Source organism: Dermatophagoides farinae, chromosome 2 (assembly GCF_024713945.1).
Source record: "Dermatophagoides farinae isolate YC_2012a chromosome 2, ASM2471394v1, whole genome shotgun sequence".
Taxonomy (NCBI): Eukaryota; Metazoa; Arthropoda; class Arachnida; order Sarcoptiformes; family Pyroglyphidae; genus Dermatophagoides; species Dermatophagoides farinae.
The window spans coordinates 1,096,059-1,114,041 of record NC_134678.1 but is presented as its reverse complement, the minus strand read 5'-3'; the positions used below and the strand labels follow the sequence as shown (position 1 = coordinate 1,114,041).

The 17,983-nt window shown below is 29.1% G+C and overlaps 6 protein-coding genes across 7 annotated transcripts; 5 read left to right on the top strand and 1 right to left on the bottom strand.

Moving 5' to 3' along the window:
• The first annotated feature begins 67 nt into the window (after positions 1-67).
• On the top strand, positions 68-5,941 carry LOC124499876 (serine-enriched protein). Of its 2 annotated transcripts, none has more exons than XM_047063869.2 (7): positions 68-950; positions 2,751-3,366; positions 3,438-3,691; positions 3,826-3,943; positions 4,020-4,177; positions 4,247-4,564; positions 4,623-5,941. In XM_047063869.2, the coding sequence occupies exons 2-7, from the start codon at positions 2,778-2,780 to the stop codon at positions 4,905-4,907; spliced, it is 1,722 nt and encodes a 573-aa protein (XP_046919825.2). In that variant the 5' UTR covers positions 68-950; positions 2,751-2,777; the 3' UTR covers positions 4,908-5,941. The 2 variants fall into 2 exon arrangements, with proteins under 2 accessions (XP_046919825.2, XP_046919833.2); XM_047063877.2 differs by lacking the exon at positions 68-950 and having other exon boundaries at positions 3,062-3,144; positions 3,203-3,366.
• Positions 5,942-6,114: 173 nt separating this feature from the next.
• Positions 6,115-8,980, top strand: LOC124499867 (ATPase family gene 2 protein homolog A-like). The gene is made up of 2 exons (XM_047063857.2): positions 6,115-6,605; positions 6,669-8,980. The coding sequence occupies exons 1-2, from the start codon at positions 6,161-6,163 to the stop codon at positions 8,858-8,860; spliced, it is 2,637 nt and encodes an 878-aa protein (XP_046919813.2). The 5' UTR covers positions 6,115-6,160; the 3' UTR covers positions 8,861-8,980.
• A 36-nt stretch (positions 8,981-9,016) lies between these two features.
• Positions 9,017-10,173, top strand: LOC124500001 (MKRN2 opposite strand protein). The gene is made up of 2 exons (XM_047064016.2): positions 9,017-9,605; positions 9,693-10,173. The coding sequence occupies exons 1-2, from the start codon at positions 9,316-9,318 to the stop codon at positions 10,126-10,128; spliced, it is 726 nt and encodes a 241-aa protein (XP_046919972.1). The 5' UTR covers positions 9,017-9,315; the 3' UTR covers positions 10,129-10,173.
• CSN7 (COP9 signalosome subunit 7) lies at positions 10,153-11,505 on the top strand. Its single transcript, XM_047064014.2, has 3 exons — positions 10,153-10,503; positions 10,564-10,903; positions 10,967-11,505. Exons 1-3 carry the CDS (start codon positions 10,366-10,368, stop codon positions 11,362-11,364), a joined length of 876 nt encoding a protein of 291 aa, XP_046919970.2. The 5' UTR covers positions 10,153-10,365; the 3' UTR covers positions 11,365-11,505.
• Positions 11,506-11,635: 130 nt separating this feature from the next.
• Positions 11,636-15,017, top strand: rt (Protein O-mannosyltransferase rt). Its single transcript, XM_047054748.2, has 9 exons — positions 11,636-12,349; positions 12,406-12,563; positions 12,643-12,789; positions 12,859-13,121; positions 13,202-13,578; positions 13,642-13,924; positions 13,981-14,313; positions 14,394-14,520; positions 14,604-15,017. Exons 1-9 carry the CDS (start codon positions 11,991-11,993, stop codon positions 14,948-14,950), a joined length of 2,394 nt encoding a protein of 797 aa, XP_046910704.2. The 5' UTR covers positions 11,636-11,990; the 3' UTR covers positions 14,951-15,017.
• Positions 15,018-15,113: 96 nt separating this feature from the next.
• On the bottom strand, positions 15,114-17,873 carry LOC124492003 (guanylate cyclase soluble subunit beta-1). The gene is made up of 9 exons (XM_047054760.2): positions 17,747-17,873; positions 17,595-17,668; positions 17,396-17,499; positions 17,094-17,333; positions 16,242-17,019; positions 15,983-16,180; positions 15,676-15,917; positions 15,504-15,612; positions 15,114-15,439 (listed from the first exon to the last, which is right to left on the bottom strand). Exons 1-9 carry the CDS (start codon positions 17,747-17,749, stop codon positions 15,139-15,141), a joined length of 2,049 nt encoding a protein of 682 aa, XP_046910716.1. The 5' UTR covers positions 17,750-17,873; the 3' UTR covers positions 15,114-15,138.
• Between the last annotated feature and the right edge of the window lie 110 nt (positions 17,874-17,983).

Below are 17,983 nucleotides of genomic sequence, written 5' to 3'. Positions count from 1 at the left end.
CACACGCATAGAATGTTCGAAAATCTTCTGCGTTCTGCGTGTGTGTGTGTGTCTATGTGTATGTGAATCAAGAATATCCAGAATCGTACCAGAATGAAAATTTCAACAACAACAACAACAACACCGTAGTGGGATGGAATAAAATAAAAAAAAACTTAGCGCGCGCATCATATACATCTCATCATCAACATCAACATCAAAACACACACACACACAAAAAAAAACATTGTGAAGAAGACAACAGCAGCTGAAGAAGAAGAAGAAAGAATTTTTTTTTCACATTGGATCAAATTTTGGATGCTTAAGATGCTTGAGATTGTTTTTCCCGTTCACAAAACGAAAACGAAAACGTCGACATTTTTTTCAATCATCACGATTGTTGTTTTGTAATTTTGAGTTTTTTTTTGTCACCAATTTAACTCGTGTGTGAGATAACCGAAAATCGATATCAACAAAACCAACCAGGAGAAAAAAAAAATTTTCTGCATCATCAATATCGTTCAAAGTAGTACTGGTTTGTTCGTGTGTTGTTGTTGTTGTTGAAAAAAAAACGAAAAGCACAAAAAAAAATCAATCAAAAGAAAAAAAAATTTTCAACATGACCACAATTCACTAATTTTGTTAATATGATATCATCGAACCGATGACAATTTTTCTTCCATTTTTAGAATTTTGATTGATTGATTGATTATATTACGATTCATCATATCAAATTCTCATTCATCGAACAACAACGTAAAATAATCAATTGGATAAAATCCTTAATGATATTTGATCTTTAAAAAAAAAATTACCTTTCAATTTGTCTTCACAATAAACACATGATTATGATATCAAATTGAATTATTTTTTTCACCATCTTTTTACAATTTTCAACAACAGAAATCAATAATCGATCACAAAGACGACAACACTATCGATATATTTTATATAATATATCGAAATTCAAGGTGAGTGAAATTTTTTTTTCGTTTTATATTCCATTCTATTCTATTCTAATGAAATTCCAATGAAAATTCCTTTAAAGAATTTTCAATTATTGTCACTGATTGATAATGTGATGGAATTTCCGTTAACAACAACAATGCCAATAACAAAATTATGACCAGGAAAAAAAATTTGATTCAAAAAGCTTTTAACAGAAAAAAAAATTGTTACCGTTTTTGACCGAAATTTTTTTTCTTCTTTTTTCAGAATTTCCATTGAAAACCAACCAGATTCGAACCACTCGATCGTTATCGGTTATTATTCGATTATTAGATTGGCAATTATTTTTTTTATTTTTTTTTTTTTTTGTTCAATCAAAAGAAAACATACGGTAAAAATGAGATTTTCTTTTTCTTTTTTTTTATTCCTTTCCATTCCATTTAGTACCATAGACCAGAATTTTATTATTATTATTATTCGGGTATATGTGTGTGTACTTGTGGACAATGGTGGTGGTGGTGGTTGAAGAACCTGGCTCTTTCTGGTCTGGGTTTTGGTTGATTTAAATGAGTGAGAGAGAGATATATATAGTGAACATGTAATAATAGGGAAAAGAAAAATTCCTGAAAGTTTTTTTTTCATTTCATTTCACATAATTTTTCTTTTTCTCTCTGGTTCAATATTTATATATAGTTTAGCTCAGGTTGTCATCATGATGATGATGATGATGATGATGATGGTTCATGTGATAAAATTGAAAAAAAAAAATTATTTGAAGAGTGTGTGATTCAAAAGCAAATGTGGAACCATATTTACGCACAAAAACACACACACATAAAATGAAATCTAGCAAACACATCTTGATGATAATGATGATGATGAAAAAATATGTCACATTTGTTTTGTTCTTTAAGAAAGTTTTATTCTTGTCAAACAATACGACATGTAAAAAATTTGCTTTACTTCTTTTTTTGTTTTGTTTTGTTTTGTTTTTGGAAATCTGTCACCATGAACAGTGGCAGTTATTTTATTTTTTTATTTTTTTTTTGTTTTGAACCATAAAAAAAAAGTAAAATAATAATACCCAATGGATCCCATTAAAGCCATTGTGTGTGTGTGTGTGGTGGTGATCGTTTGAAATATTCATTTGATTCTCATCTATTTCCACCTACACACACATGACATCGGTATTCCGACAAACAAAAAAATATCACATTCCAAAAATATCAAAGTCCCCAAACTTTTAGCCCATACTTTCAGCCTTAAGCAATTTGTTCAATCTCTACACTCTTTTTTTCCCATTCTGATTCCACTTTTTTTCCATCTACTCTCTCTCTCTCTCTCTATATCAATTCGATAATGTTTTTTTTTTCGTTCGCATTTTATTTTGGTTGGTTTCACTATAAAACACAGAATCGGAATTCAAATAAAAATGATGCAAAACCTAGTGCATTTTCCCAGAAATTAGTACTTTCAATGGCCCATCATTCATTATACAACACACACACATACACACATATATATATGTTGAAAATGAAACCTTACAACAAAACCTGAATTGAAATGGTGGTGAATTGATGTTTCCCTAGATAATAATTTCAGAATAATAGTCGATCTTCCATTCTCTCACTCTCTCTATCGCACTGAATTTGAACAAAAAAAAACTTTCAAAATTCATGAAAAAAAATAATTTGATTTTTTTACGATCGAGTATAAAATTTGAATTCATTCATTCATTCATTGATGAGCTTAGCTAAGTCTTTATAAGGTTTCAATAATGAAAAATTTTTTTCTTCTTTCATTTTCTTTGGTTTTTTTTATAGAAATTTTTTTTTTCATTCAAAAATAAAATGAGCTCTGAACATCGAACAATTACTTTTAATGAAGTTTCATTTCCTCACTATGATGATGATGACGATGATGACGCCGATGATAATGATGATGATGATGATGATGATGAAGATGATGATGATGATGATATTTGTGATGATAATGATGATAATAATAATTACCATCGAAGAGAATCAATAGAAAATTCTATTGATGATGAAAAACAAATATCCTATGGGAATTTTACTAATCAATCAAAACAATTTGAAGAATCTGATCAACAACAACAACAACAGCAACCACCGCAACAACAACAACAACAAATTCGACGTCATGAACCACCGAAAAGTCTTCATCTTGGAAAATCAACAACATCAGATCGTCATGGTAAATCTAATAAATCATCATCATCATCATCATCTAAAAATAAATTATTATCAAATAGAGATGCAAATGATATTGGTACATTTGATTTTGATATCAATTTCGATAGTGATGAAGCTGAAGATATTATTGATTATTCAATTTATGAAAATCGTACCGGTTTAGCTGAAGATATGAAATTTTTAGCCAGTATGCCCGAATTATGTGATATAACATTTTTAGTTGGTAAGTTAATTGTAATAAATTCATATATATTACATATGTGTGTATTTAATGGAAATTTTTTTTTTATTTAGGTGAAAAATCTCGTGAACCAGTTTGTGGTGTAAAAGCTGTATTAGCATCACGTTCTAGAGTTTTTCATAAATTACTTTATGGCCAAAAACAGCCAACCGTAAGCAATCATCACCAACATCATCATCATCATCATCATGGTAAAGAAGAAAAAAGTAACAAACGAAAAGAATCACAAAGAGATACGAAATTGAAATTATTTCTTAAACGTAGCTCGGAACCAATATTGAATGGATTGCCATTTAATCAACAACAGGCAAGTTTATTGCTACTGTTAATGTTGTTTTTGTTGATTAAATATTTACACAATATTTTTTTTTATGATGATCATCACAATCCCAAATAATAATAATCATTTCTTATCCATTCAATTTAATTTTTTTGTTATAGCCAATAGTACAAACACATCAAACAATGATCATTGAAGAATTTGAACCAGATGTATTTCGTCAACTAATTGAATATATCCATACTGGTTGTGTTACATTACAGGCACGAACGCTTTTAGGTAAGTTTTTTTCATGTTCTTCATTAATTGATGAATTTTTTTTTTGAAAAATTCATTTTCTGGTTTCTATTTCAAGGTTTAATGAATGCAGCCGATTATTATGGACTGGAAGAATTACGAAGAGCCTGTATTGGTTTTGTTACATGCTGTATCACTGTTGATACAGTAAATTCAATATTGGCTTCCGCTGAACGTTATATACAATATAAATGTACAAAATCTCTTGTACAAAGGGTAATGTGGCCGAAAAATGTGTCGTCGAATCTTTTTATTTTAATAGACCTTTTCTTTTTATTTTATCAGGTATTAGAATTTGTCGATAAACATGGTAATGAAGTACTTTCATTAGGTTCATTTGCATTGCTTCCTGAACATGTCGTCCGTTTAATATTATCACGTGAAGAATTAAAAGCTGATGAATTGACAAAATTTCAAGCAGCATTACATTGGTCACAACGTTCGTGTGAAGCATCATGTGGTACATTAGATTTACGTGATGTTATAGCGAATTTTTTAGAATGTATTGAATTCTATAAAATTCCAGCATCAGTGTTGATGCGTGAAGTTCATCCACTTGGTGTTGTACCTGATCATGTTATTATGAATGCATTAGCATTTCAGGTATGAAAATGTTTTTCAATTATTTCACAATTATTTTAACAAAAAATTTTTTTTTCAGGCTGATCCAAGCAGTGTTGATATTCGTAAAGTAGAATCACCAAATCGTTTTAGACGTATGACATTACCACATTCATATAATATTGCCGGTAGTGATCTTATACATTTACGGCATACGGCAAATTTTTGGGCTGAAAGAGCTGAAGCTGCTAATGCAGCAATGAACAATAATAATAATAATAACAGTGGATCGTCATCATCGGGTAAAGAAAAAGAAAAACAATCACGACGACGTCGTGCAAGCAAATCATTTAAACGTTCCAAAACATTGATGGAAAGTAGTTAATTAACTTCCTTTTTTTTCCACTTTCATTCATTCATTCACTCACTCACTCACTCATTCTCGTTTGTCATGAAAAAAAAGATACGAAAAAAAAGAAACCACAAAAAATGATGTCTTCCTCATTCCTGGATTTGTAAATAAACAACAAGCCAATATTGCGATTAATTCAACTGAGAATAATGAATCGAGTTATATATTGTGCCAAAATTGAAACAAAAAAAACTAACAAAAACAAGAACAACATTGAACAAACAAGCCAAAAAAATAAAACGACGGCGAAAGAATGACAAAAAAAAAATTTCAAATTTACCAAGACTCCCTATCTATCTATTGATTGATTTATTTATTTATTAATGATAACCCAAAATCAGAATTCGAAACCACATTATACCAGCTGATCTTGTTTTCATTAAGTTTTTCTCCACTCTCTCTCTCCTTTTATTTTTTTTTCTTTGTTATTGTTGTGTTACCTAAAGTGCCCGAAATGAAAAAAAAAACTTCTTCCCTATTTCCTTCACTTTTTTGATTGAATGGTCATGATTTTTAAAAATCCATTTTTCATCACTACTTTCTAATCGAAAACCCTGTTTGTTTGTTTGTGTGTGTGTGTGTGTGTGTTTATGTTTTACATTGTTTTTCATTTTCATTTCGATTCTCTTATTCTTTCCTGTTATTCATCCGGTATCTTTTTTTTCCTTGCCATTCACTGAGAAATTCCTTATTCCTTGTATTCCAAATTCACAACAACAATAACGACAGATAAAAAAACGGCGAACTTTTCAACATGAAAATTTTTTCATCATTATTTTTCTATTTTACAAATACCTATATATATTATTATTATACCAGTAAAAAATTGTTACCACAACAAAACAAACAAACCAAAAAAAAAAAAAAAATCCAACTGTCCACCCAAATATGTGCCCAAAAATAAAAAAAAAAATTTTTTTCACTTTCACACAGCAACAAAAAAAAATATAAATTACCTGAAAACCTTCCAATGCCAAAAATAATGAAAATAAAATAATTTAAATGAATGATGTATCGAATTCTTGATTAATAAATTTTTTTTCCAATTTTTCCAATGCTCATGACGTAAATAGATCCATGGCCATTCGAATTTTTTTTTATTGAATTTATAATAATAAAATATCAAACAAAAAACTACGACATCTAGTTGTGAAATCGTGAAAATGAATTCAATGAAATTGGATTCATACATGTGTTCTGTGTGTGCGTAACACCTGGTTGCACGTATGCATGTGATTTGTCTATTTTCATCTCAATTTTGTTTTCTCATTATCATTAATTACACACTTTATTTTAATCATTATCATCATTCGATCATGGTACACATCATGGCAAACAACTCGGCAAATAATTCGCCAAATAATTCAATGAATCGTTCCATTCAAGATAATGTTCATTATTCATCGGGCAAGAAAAAAAATCGTCCATCATCATCATCATCATCATTTCAGATTGTTAAATGTAATAAATGTCAGATACAAATTACTAAAAATAATCTATCCAAACATGAAGAAATGAATGAACGTTCTTGTGCTCATTTTATTCAATCATTTTTTCAATTATCCAACCATTCAACGAACAGATTTGATGAATCAATTTTGAAAAATCGATTGAATTTATTTGAGCATCCATTCTTGATTGGTGACGATATTCTATACACATCATCGATTGGTAAATTTATTTATTCAATTGTAAATTTATTGTTAATTTTTTTTTAATTTTAATTTTCTTTAGAAAAAATAAAAACCGACTCAATACATCTTAATAATAATGATGACGATGATAACGTCATTTTCTTGTCCACCGAATTAATGGAACATTCAAATTTACAAGATGGTGATCTTGTCAATGTAATCGATATGAATAATAATGCTGATAGTAATTTCTTCACTGTTCAATCTTGTCAATCGTTGAAATCGTGTCTGTCAATCGGTTTTCATAAAGATTATTTTTTCCATTCTAATCAGAAAAAAGCTTCCATATTGAATAAATCATCAACTGTGTTGAGAATCAATTTAAAAATTATTGCCCATACATTGAAATCATTGTATATTGGATTCTTACGTGAATTTACCGATCCAATTGTATATGTAAATATTTGTAATAATATTAAAAAACAATTAAGAAAAAAAGTTATTGATCGACAACAAGATTTTATCACTGTTATTATGAATGATATTGAATATCGGTTGAAAATATTGGCCAAAAATAGTGAACAAGAAACAACGAACAAACAGAATAATACTGATTCAACGTTAGAAAATGATTTCCATAATCTATCGATTTCGCAACGAAATTCTGAAATCATTCCTTATTCAGCATTTTTCATCACTGAAGAGACTAAAATCATTTTCAGTCCATTAAAATTTTATGAATTGGATTCCGAATTTGTTGCCTATAATGAACGATTCGAATTATTACAATCACTTTTATTGAATTCCATTGATGGTTATCAAAAATCAGCCAATATTCTGATTACCGGACCATCGGGTACCGGTAAAACATTGGCCATGAGAACAATGATGCAAAAATTGTATGGAAAAATGAATATAATTGTTCTACCAAGTACAATTTTCCTATCCAAATCATTTGAATATGAGAAAATAAATCAGCTATTGAAACATTTGTCCAATCTTATGCCTGTACTGTTATTTATGGACAATTTGGAAGATGTTTTGAATGAAAAAAATAAACTCGATAAACGTCTTGTATCATGGCTAAAAGTTTTATTCGATGATCAACCACGTAACAATAATCATCAAATAATCATTGTTGGTGCAACTAATCGTACCGATTTATTGGACGTTTCATTAAGACAATATGGAAGATTTGAAATTGAAATTGATTTTCCTATACCATCACCTAAAGATCGTAAATTAATTTTCAATGAAATTATTAAAAATTATCCACATGAATTAACCGCCGAACAAATTGAACGATTAACCGAAACAGCACATGGATTCACTGGTGGTGATTTAAAATCATTGTGTAAGAATTATTTCGTCAAACAAACCGATGAACAATCTAGAATCATTCGATTCGAATCGATTTATCGATTGATGTTACAAACAAAACCAAGTACAATGTTTGAAATAACATTGGAAACGCCAAATGTTCGATGGTCAGATATTGGTGGTTTGAATAAATTGAAACAATTATTGGAAGAATGTGTTGTTTGGCCAATCAAACATCCAGATGCATTTGTACGATTCGGTATCGATCCACCGAAAGGTATACTAATGTATGGACCACCTGGTTGTTGTAAAACAATGATTGGTAAAGCATTAGCATATGAAAGTGGTTTGAATTTTTTCTCCATTAAAGGGCCAGAATTATTCAATAAATGGGTTGGTGAATCCGAAAGAGCCGTAAGAGAAATATTTCGTAAAGCTAGAGCAGCTTCTCCTTCAATTTTATTTTTCGATGAAATTGATGCATTAGCTAGTGAACGTGGTCAACAACAATCAGTTGTTGGTGATAGAGTTTTGGCACAATTACTAACTGAAATTGATGGAATTGAAAAACTTGGCCAAGTAATAATTATTGCAGCTACAAATCGTCCTGATATTGTTGACAAAGCATTATTAAGGCCAGGACGGCTTGATTCTATTGTTTATGTTTCATTACCAGATATGGTAACAAGAAAAGAAATTTTCAAGATTAGATTAACAAAAATGCCACTAAATGAAACAATCATATTTGATAATCTTATTGAAATATTGGCAAAAAAATCTGATGGCTATTCTGGTGCCGAAATACAAGCCATATGTCAACGTGCAGCATTGTTAGCATTATCTATGGATAAAAATGCACAAACAATTCAAGAGGATCATTTTCTACAATCATTGACAATGATACGACCACAAACATCATTGGATACAATTGAATTTTATGAAAAATTTGCTGCCAACTATAATGTTATGTAATCATGTTGAAAATTAAGAAGAAAAAAAAATTAATATGCAAAATATGTGAATGATGATGATGAACATTATGAATTGTGAGGTCAAATTATGACAAAGAAAAAAAAACATTCTCTTTCAAAAGATTTTTATATTTTTTTTTGCATATATGCCCATTTTAATGACACAACGACTATGATGTCGACGACGATACAAAAAAAAACCGACCGGTTTGGCTTGTTTGGCATTCATTCTGGGTTTACCTGTAGTTGCCATCATTTTTTTTTCGTTTGATTGTTCGTTTTTTTCTGTTTGTTTGTTTGTTTGTTACTTTACTCAACAACAACAACAACAATTTGGGTTGTTTGTAAATTCATTCGGATGAAATTTTTTTTTTTTGTTTTCATTTGTTGATCAAAAATTCATTTCATTTATTTATTGATTGAAAACTGTGATAATATTAATAATAATATAGAATAATGATGTGTGAAGAAACAACAACCAGCCGTGTACAACAACAGATATTGACATTTAAACATTGTGCCAATGATAATCGTATTTTTTGTTTTAATATACCTGATCAATGTCCATTGTGTGAGAAAGAAATTCACCATCATCAACGTAATGTTGTGGACACGGATGGATTCGATGATGATGATGATGATCATTCAATCATCAAAGAGATTAAATCATTGCCAAATCCATTGAAAGCGGCTAATAAATCAAAATGTGCATTGGCTATTCGTCCAACTAAAGGAGATTTTCTAAGGTTTTTTTCCATTATTTTTTTTATGATTCAATCATCATCATTGCAGATAAAATAATAATTTTTTTTGTTTTTTCATTTGATTTACAGTGATTATAAAAATACATCTGATCTACATATTTGTCTTACAATGTCGGATGGAAAAATTGTTGAATTTGATGATAAAGGCGTTAGAATTAGCCATGATGAATTGGAAGAAAATCAATGGCAATCATGTTTGATTATAAATATGTTTGATTATGTATCGACAAAAATGCACAATCATTGGGATCAAAAACTTTGTGAATTCATCGCTAACGATAGATGGGCTAAATCTGAATATCATTCTATTGATAATAATTGTTTTGATTTTGTATTGGAATTTCTTCGTTCATTGAATATGAAACAATTTGAATCATCAATAGAGAGTAAAACAAAATTCTGTGAAACATTTATAGTTCCTAGAACCAAATTATTGGCTCGTTATATTTCATTATTTCGTAAAATAAGATCCGATGGTTTTGTTATACTTGGAATGAATAAATGATGATGATGATGATGATTTTAATAAAAAATTTTTTTTTATGAAAAAGTTTTCAAATACATTGCTACCTCGGTTGAATTCATTGATGATCAAGCTACCACCAATAAGCGAGTTATCACTGTATTCAAGGGTCATTCATAGACAATAGTAACATATGATAAATTTTTTTCTTTGTTTAGCTTACATCAATTTCTGAATTGAATAATTTCGATTAAAGATTTTAATTTTATATAATCAAAAATGGAAGCAGAATATAATATTTCTGGAAATAATAAACAAAATAAATCTGAAGCCGGATCGAATGTACATCTTCGTAAATATGTGACACTTGCTGAAATGGCCACCGAACCGCAAAATTTGATCGACATTATTAGACAGGTAATTTAATTTCGAAAAAAAATTGTTGTAAAATTTTTTCCTTTAATTTTTCATTTTTAGGCTCTCGAATCACCTTCGATTCATGTTTTTGGTGAATTACTTGATGTTGCCAATATTAAAGCACTTGTAGGCAGTGAATATGAACCATATGTAAATCTATTGAATATTTTTGCCTTTGGAACATATCAAGATTATAGAAAACAAAAAAATGATAATCCAAATAAATTGCCCGATCTAAGTGAACAGATGATCATTAAATTACGTCATTTGTCTATTGTATCGTTGGCTCGTTGTCGTCGACATATTCCATATCAGATTCTTATGCAAGAACTTGAATTGGATAATATTCGCCAACTTGAAGATATGATAATCGAAGTTATCTATGCTAATGTTATCAAAGGTAATCATAATCTAATATATAACATTTTTTATATTTCGAATTTTAATTTTTCCAATAAAATAGGAACAATGGATCAACGTAATAATCGTTTGGAGATTGATCAAACCATTGCAAGAGATGTACGTGAAGAAGATTTTCAAACAATAACCAATGTTCTTAATGAATGGTGTCGAACATGTGAAAATATTTTATCAAATATTGAACATCAAATTCAAACGGCCAATAATTTCAAAGAAGAAAGTATACGTTCAAAACAGGCATTGGAAACAAAAATACAATCGGTTCGAAAAAATATCAAACAATCAAACAATGATACTGACGATGCAATGATGACCGATGTGAATACTGTTTATATACAGGATGTTGGTGGACAAAAAACTAAACCATGTATTCAATCATGTCGATCGATCAAAAGTTCGTATAAAGGTTCTACGAATAAATCATGGCGAAGAAAAAACTAAATAAAAACATCATCTAATGGAAAAATGGAAATCATACAATGATGACCAATTATTTATTGGAGTTGTTGTTAATGATCAGTGAAAATTTTTATTTTTCATCATTTAAATAAATAAAAAATTAAAAATAAAATATTTCTAAAATCTCTTTTGGTATAATTTCTTGCAGCCAAGATTATACCGTGAAATAGCAGTACTTTCAAGCTATTAATTTGCTTCATTCTTTTTAATGCAACAGCATCATTATCATTCAAGCTCCTCCTATTGTCTAACTGTCGCACTGTACATGGGGAGGGGGAAAGAAATTATTTTCGTTGATGGATAATAAATGATGATGTAAGAGAGAGAAAAAAAAACTGGTTGACGATGTTGACCTGTCCGGCATTTTACCTGTCAAAAAAAAAACATGAATGGATGAACACGCAAGCAAAATGAATAGCCATTGAAACGAGAATCAACAACAACAACAACAACAATAATGGATCCATTAAATTAAATTATCATCTCTAAAAAAAAAAAAAAAAAAAAATTTTCATTTTCCAGATAAATCTGCCTGCATGTATCGATTTATAATTGATTTGTTTTTCTTTTGTTGACAAGAAGAAAAACACACACACACACATACAGATATGGCTATTCAAATTAAAAATCGTAAAAAACAAGCCACTGATAATTTGAATTCGAATCAAATATCTGAATCATCATCATCATCGCCAAATGAATATGAAGATGATAATGGCAAACCGAACGAAAAAAATCTCAAAAATGTGACAACAAATTGCCACGAAAATTTGATACGACAATGGTTTACCAAAAAGAATGGCATCGCCAATAAAAATACCACCAATGATTTGATGGCAAAAATTTCTGAAAATGAAACGGAATTTCCATTAGCCATCACTTTTCGTATCAACATTATGGTGTTAATACTTTTTTCAATAGCATTCGGTTTTCGAATCTATGAATTGGATCAGCCACGAAGCATAGTGTTTGTATTTTGTTTGTTTGTTAACCACTAATTAATTGATTTAAAATTTACATTAGTTTTGATGAATTACATTATGGTCGATTTGTATCATTATATTTACGGCGAACATTTTTCTTCGATTCACAACCACCACTTGGTAAACAATTAATTGCTTTAAGTGCCTATCTTTCCGGTTATAAAGGTGAATTTAATAATTTCACCAATATTGGACAAGGTATTTATTATTTGAAATTTGAATACATTACATGTGAAAAATGTGACCCAATTTTCATTCCAAAAAAAAAAAAAAATAGATTATGATGCAAATTTTCCAATACGTGCCTTTCGTTTGGTTCCCGCTCTTTGTGGTAGTTTATTGATAATAATTATTTATCAATTTGTCATCGAAATTGGTTTCCATCATACTATTGCATTTCTATCATCATTGTTGCTTATTTTTGGTATTTATGTTTTTTTATTTGTTTTGGTGTTTTATTTATTTGAAATTTTTTTTTTTTTTTTGCTTACAGAAAATTCTCTACTCACACAATCTAGATTCATTCTTTTGGATACGATATTAATGTTTTTTTCATTTCTTGGCCTATTATCATTTTTGATTGGCAGAAAAAAATTATTATTTTCAAAATCATGGCTATTTTGGAATATAATTTCGGCAATAAGTTTAACTTGTGGTGTTTGTGTTAAATATATTGGAATATTTACTTTATTACAAGTGCAAATACTTTCATTTTGGAATGTATTCGATAAATTATCGGATAAGACAATGAAAACGGTATGATATCTGATATTTTGGGAATTTTTTTTTTCGTTTGGAATTTATCGAAATTTTTCTTCTCATCTCTTATTTTTCAGATTCATTTATGGCTATTACTTTTGTATAAATCGTGTATATTTATCCTGTTGCCCATTGTATTCTATTGCTTTATATTTTATATTCATCTTTCGGTTTTGATCAAAGCTGGTCCACATGATAATATTATGACTAGTGCTTTTCAGGCCAGTCTTGAAGGTGGATTAGCATCAATTATTCGTGGTCAACCAAGAGAAATAGCACATGGTTCACAGATAACCTTACGAAACACTCATGGACGTACATGTTGGTTACATTCACATCATGCTGTTTATCCGATTCGTTATCCAGATAAACGTGGAAGTTCTCATCAACAACAAGTGACTTGTTATTCATTCAAAGATGTTAATAATTGGTGGATTGTTAAAAGACCTAATGTGTAAGTTTAATTTAAAGTTTATTATTTGGAATCAATTTCATTTTCATTTTTTTTTTCATTAAGTGATGACTTAATCACTCATGAACCACGTGATAATATCAAAAATGGTGACATTATTCAACTTGTTCATGGATTATCGGGTCGTACATTGAATAGCCATGATATTGCTGCTCCAATGTCACCATATAATCAAGAAGTTTCTTGTTACATTGATTATAACATATCAATGCCAGCACAAAATCTATGGCGTGTAAAATTGTTAAATTCTGACGACACCAGTGATTATTGGCATGCAATAAATTCACGTGTACAATTAATTCATATCAATTCTAGCCAAGCATTAAAGGTTTGAAAATTTGTTGGAATTTTACCACAATGAAATGATTTATTTCATCATGATAGTTAAGTGGCACACAATTACCAGCTTGGGGTCATCATCAACATGAAATAGTCACCGATAAACAAATCAATCATCCAAATACCATATGGAATGTTGAAGAACATCGTTATACAAAAAATTCTGATGGAAAAGAAATTGAACGTGAACTTGGAATGGCTGAATTTGTACCATTAAGTCCTACATATCTTTCGTTTTGGGATAAAATGTTTGAATTGCAATATAAAATGTTGATCAATACGGAAAATATACAAAATCATATCTACAGTACTGATTCACCATTAGATTGGCCTTTCCTTACCAAAGGTATTGCCTATTGGCTTAGCCCTAAAAGTAATGTAAGTATTTCATTTTACTAAATTCTTATGATTTAAATTGAATTTAAATTAATGATTAAATTTCATATGAAAATCAATAGGCTCAAATATATTTGATTGGAAATATTTTTCTTTGGTATTTTGGAATATTTGCCATGGTTACCTATTGGTCGTTATTTTTATTCTATCAATTACGACGTAAACGTCTCATCAATGATATTTCTGAAGGTTTGTCATCATTTCCAATGAATTTTACTCATATATCTAATCAATAATTATTGTTTTTTTTTCTATCGAAAACTATCTAAAAGATAATTGGGAACAATTTTTATTGATTGGACGAATAATTGCCATCGGTTATTTGATTCATTTTTTGCCGTATTTTTTTTCGGAACAAACATTATTTCTTCATCATTATTTACCGGCACTAATGTTCAAAATAATGCTCATACCAATGATTATTGGTCATCTGAATCAATGCGTGCCAAATCGAATTATTTTTTCCATTTTTATTACCATTGCCATAATTATAGCTGCATCATATACATTTGTTCAATTTTTACCATTCAGCTATGGACTTAAAGAATTTAGTGCTAGTGAAATTATGAAATTGAAATGGAAAAAAACTTGGCATTTTTTAATACACAAACGATGGTGATTTATCTTAAATCTCTTATTTATTTATATTTTCTTTTAAATAAATATATTTTTTGTATGATTCATTTAACTATTTGTCTAAAATCAAAGTGGATATTCTCAAAAATGTCAAATTAAAGAAAAAAAAATTTTTTTTTGTCCCAACAATCCCATTGATTGAATTTTTTTTTAATCATTCATTTGTATTGATCAATCATTGATCTGAATGGATGGAATAATTGGATCATTATCAAAATCTTTTAGCAATTTTCCACGACGAAAATCAATCTGTGAATAGTTCATCTGTGATGTGGACTGGATATTTTTTGCTTTATGGATCGGTGATTGTGATGGTGATTTGAATAGGCCACCACTCATGTTTAGATTATTTTCAATCACTAAATAATCCTCATGATATTCTTCATATAATTTAGTAACAATATATGTAGGAAAATCGAATAAATGTTGTACATTGGCTTCGACAAAATAATATTTATCTTTTTTCAAATAGCTAGAAAATAAAATGAGTTTGTTTCACGATATATACAAACGATAATAATTGATGATGAACTCACTTTTTAGTGGCTTCACTAATATGTACCATTCCTTGTGGGCCAGCAAATTCCATTTTATTTGCCATTGTAATTGTTCTACCGAAAACAGCATAACGAGGCATTGATAATCCTTTGAGACGAAACATTAATTTTTTTTTATCAGGTAAAATAAAAATTTTTCCGTATTCATTACCTACGATTCCGGCCATACATGGTCCTGAATGTATACCGATACGCATTTCAATATGTTTACCATCTTTAGGTGAAATGATTGTACGGGTAACATGTACCATAGCTAAACCCATTTCAACTACACGATCTGCATGATCATCAATCGATTCCGGTACACCACTAATGACAACATATGCATCGCCAACTGTTTCAACTTTGAATGTACCATAATAATTGGTTTGATTATCAAATTGAATGTATAGTCTGTATGTGGAGAGAGAAAATTTTTTTTTTTTATAAATGAATGAATCAAAAATGAATCAAATTACCTATTCAACAATCGAACAATATCGATAGCTTTCAACGATGAACAGCTACACATTGCCGTGAAATTGACAATATCAGAATACAGACATGTGACATGTTCAAAATATTCGGCATCCACTTTAATACTTTGACAAAGTATTCGTGCAATTTTAGCTGGAAAAATTTCATGTAAAATTTTATGATTTTTACTTATCTCTAGCCTAATTGATTGAAAGAAAAAATTTGGAAAAAAATTCAATCAACAACAATTCAATGTCAAACCTTAATTTTTTCTCCACAATTTTCAAATGATTAGCAGCAACATCGTATTTTTTTATCAATTCAATATCATTTCTGTGAATCGAACGAAGTAGAATACATCTTCCAGTAACGTCGGAAATTGGAAAATCCGACATAGTCAAATCCAGATCAATCATGTCTTGTATGGAGAAAATTTTCGGTGATCCAACAAAAAGAATGGAATCATAAACTGGTAATGATATCATTTGACCTTTAAGTTGAAGTCTTGGATTTTGTTTTGGTGTGGATTCTGATAATGAAAATTTTCTTGGTGAATTTGGACTTTTTTTACCTGTTTCTTTAATATATTCATCACGATTGATCAAAACAAATAGATGATTTGAAAACAGAATAATGGTTTCAAAATTCAATTCAATAATTGGTCGTGATATAATGAATAAATCGCTGAACATTAGTTTATTGGATTTAGTGTTTTTGATATAATCTTTATTAAGATAGCGTTTCAATGAATTGCCAATTTGTACGATACGAAAATTTCTTCGAAAAATAAAATGAAATGGTAATGTTTCACAAAGTGTTTCTACGCTGAAGAAAAGACTTTTTGGCGATGTACTCAACGTACTATCGGTTAGTGGTGTTTTAATCTTTTCAAATGCATCCGAATTAGGATCAATTGATTTATTAATGATCTCAAATTGTACAATATCATTCTCCATGGATATAATGTTAACAATAACTTCAGTACGAAATAATTCTTGACTAGCTGTTGTAATCAAACCTTTTACAAATGGTGCAAGTCCTTGTTAATGTTGGAAATAAGGAAACAAATTCAAAATTTTCTAAAATCAACAACAACAACAACAAATCGATTACCTTTTCGTTGACTGTGATAGAATAAACGCATGGAACCATCTTTACTATGTGTTACACGAAAACTTGGTGATTTCATACCGACAAAAAAATGATTCAAATGTTCATGTAATGAATCCGTGTAGGCAAGAAAATCATGAAGATTTGTGCCAAGACTTTTAAGAATTTTTTCATAACCATTTAATGATAGAAATTTAATCAAATGACTACCCAATGCTTCAATGACGGTTTCAAAATCTAATTCTATAATTTAAAAATGAAATTAAAATATAGAAAAATTTCATAACAATCAAATACAACTCAACTCAATTCTTTGCTAGTGACCGAAATCAATTTCAACGTAATACGATCATCATACATTTTGTTCATCAAGAATGATGCACCTTTCAAATCGATATCGGAATTTTTTCTGTGTATTTTTTTTTTTGAATGTTTTAATTTTAATCATCAAAAAAAAAGAAAAAAAAATAAAGTAAGAAAGAAAATATTCGAAAAAAAACATACAAAATATCCAGCCATTTTTGTTCACCAAAAAGTTTGACAACAAAATCTTCAAGACAATCATGGATTATACCAAACTGGAATAAATGATGAAAAAAAGAGAGAGAGAGAGAAATGGATGCGAAAAACAAAAACTCAAAAGCAAAAAATCATACCATTTCGTTAATGGATAGATTTCGTCTTCAGTGGTAGTGGATTAATTCCAAACTGACAATCATATCAGACGTTTGTCATGGATTTTATATGGATCATCATCATCTTATTTTTCTGTTTTATTATTTTATGTGTTCGTGATTCAAGTAAATTAACAATTAGCTAAATTGAATTGTGAATGGTAATTGTTGTTGTTGTTTTCAATAAACAATCAATAATCGATAAAAATAAATTGTGGT

Coding starts and splice junctions, on each gene's coding strand:
- rt (XM_047054748.2), top strand. CDS start 11,991: ATGGCTATTCAAATTAAAAATCGTAAAAAACAAGCCACTGATAATTTG. Junction 14,314..14,393: donor GGCTTAGCCCTAAAAGTAAT/GTAAGTATTTCA, acceptor GAAAATCAATAG/GCTCAAATATATTTGATTGG. Junction 14,521..14,603: donor CATCAATGATATTTCTGAAG/GTTTGTCATCAT, acceptor ACTATCTAAAAG/ATAATTGGGAACAATTTTTA.
- LOC124499876 (XM_047063869.2), top strand. CDS start 2,778: ATGAGCTCTGAACATCGAACAATTACTTTTAATGAAGTTTCATTTCCT. Junction 3,944..4,019: donor ACAGGCACGAACGCTTTTAG/GTAAGTTTTTTT, acceptor TTCTATTTCAAG/GTTTAATGAATGCAGCCGAT. Junction 4,565..4,622: donor TGAATGCATTAGCATTTCAG/GTATGAAAATGT, acceptor TTTTTTTTTCAG/GCTGATCCAAGCAGTGTTGA.
- LOC124500001 (XM_047064016.2), top strand. CDS start 9,316: ATGATGTGTGAAGAAACAACAACCAGCCGTGTACAACAACAGATATTG. Junction 9,606..9,692: donor ACTAAAGGAGATTTTCTAAG/GTTTTTTTCCAT, acceptor TTTGATTTACAG/TGATTATAAAAATACATCTG.
- LOC124499867 (XM_047063857.2), top strand. CDS start 6,161: ATGCATGTGATTTGTCTATTTTCATCTCAATTTTGTTTTCTCATTATC. Junction 6,606..6,668: donor TCTATACACATCATCGATTG/GTAAATTTATTT, acceptor AATTTTCTTTAG/AAAAAATAAAAACCGACTCA.
- LOC124492003 (XM_047054760.2), bottom strand. Junction 17,020..17,093: donor CTATCACAGTCAACGAAAAG/GTAATCGATTTG, acceptor AACATTAACAAG/GACTTGCACCATTTGTAAAA. Junction 15,613..15,675: donor ATGTATGGCCGGAATCGTAG/GTAATGAATACG, acceptor TTCGTCTCAAAG/GATTATCAATGCCTCGTTAT.
- CSN7 (XM_047064014.2), top strand. CDS start 10,366: ATGGAAGCAGAATATAATATTTCTGGAAATAATAAACAAAATAAATCT. Junction 10,504..10,563: donor TGATCGACATTATTAGACAG/GTAATTTAATTT, acceptor TTTCATTTTTAG/GCTCTCGAATCACCTTCGAT. Junction 10,904..10,966: donor CTATGCTAATGTTATCAAAG/GTAATCATAATC, acceptor CCAATAAAATAG/GAACAATGGATCAACGTAAT.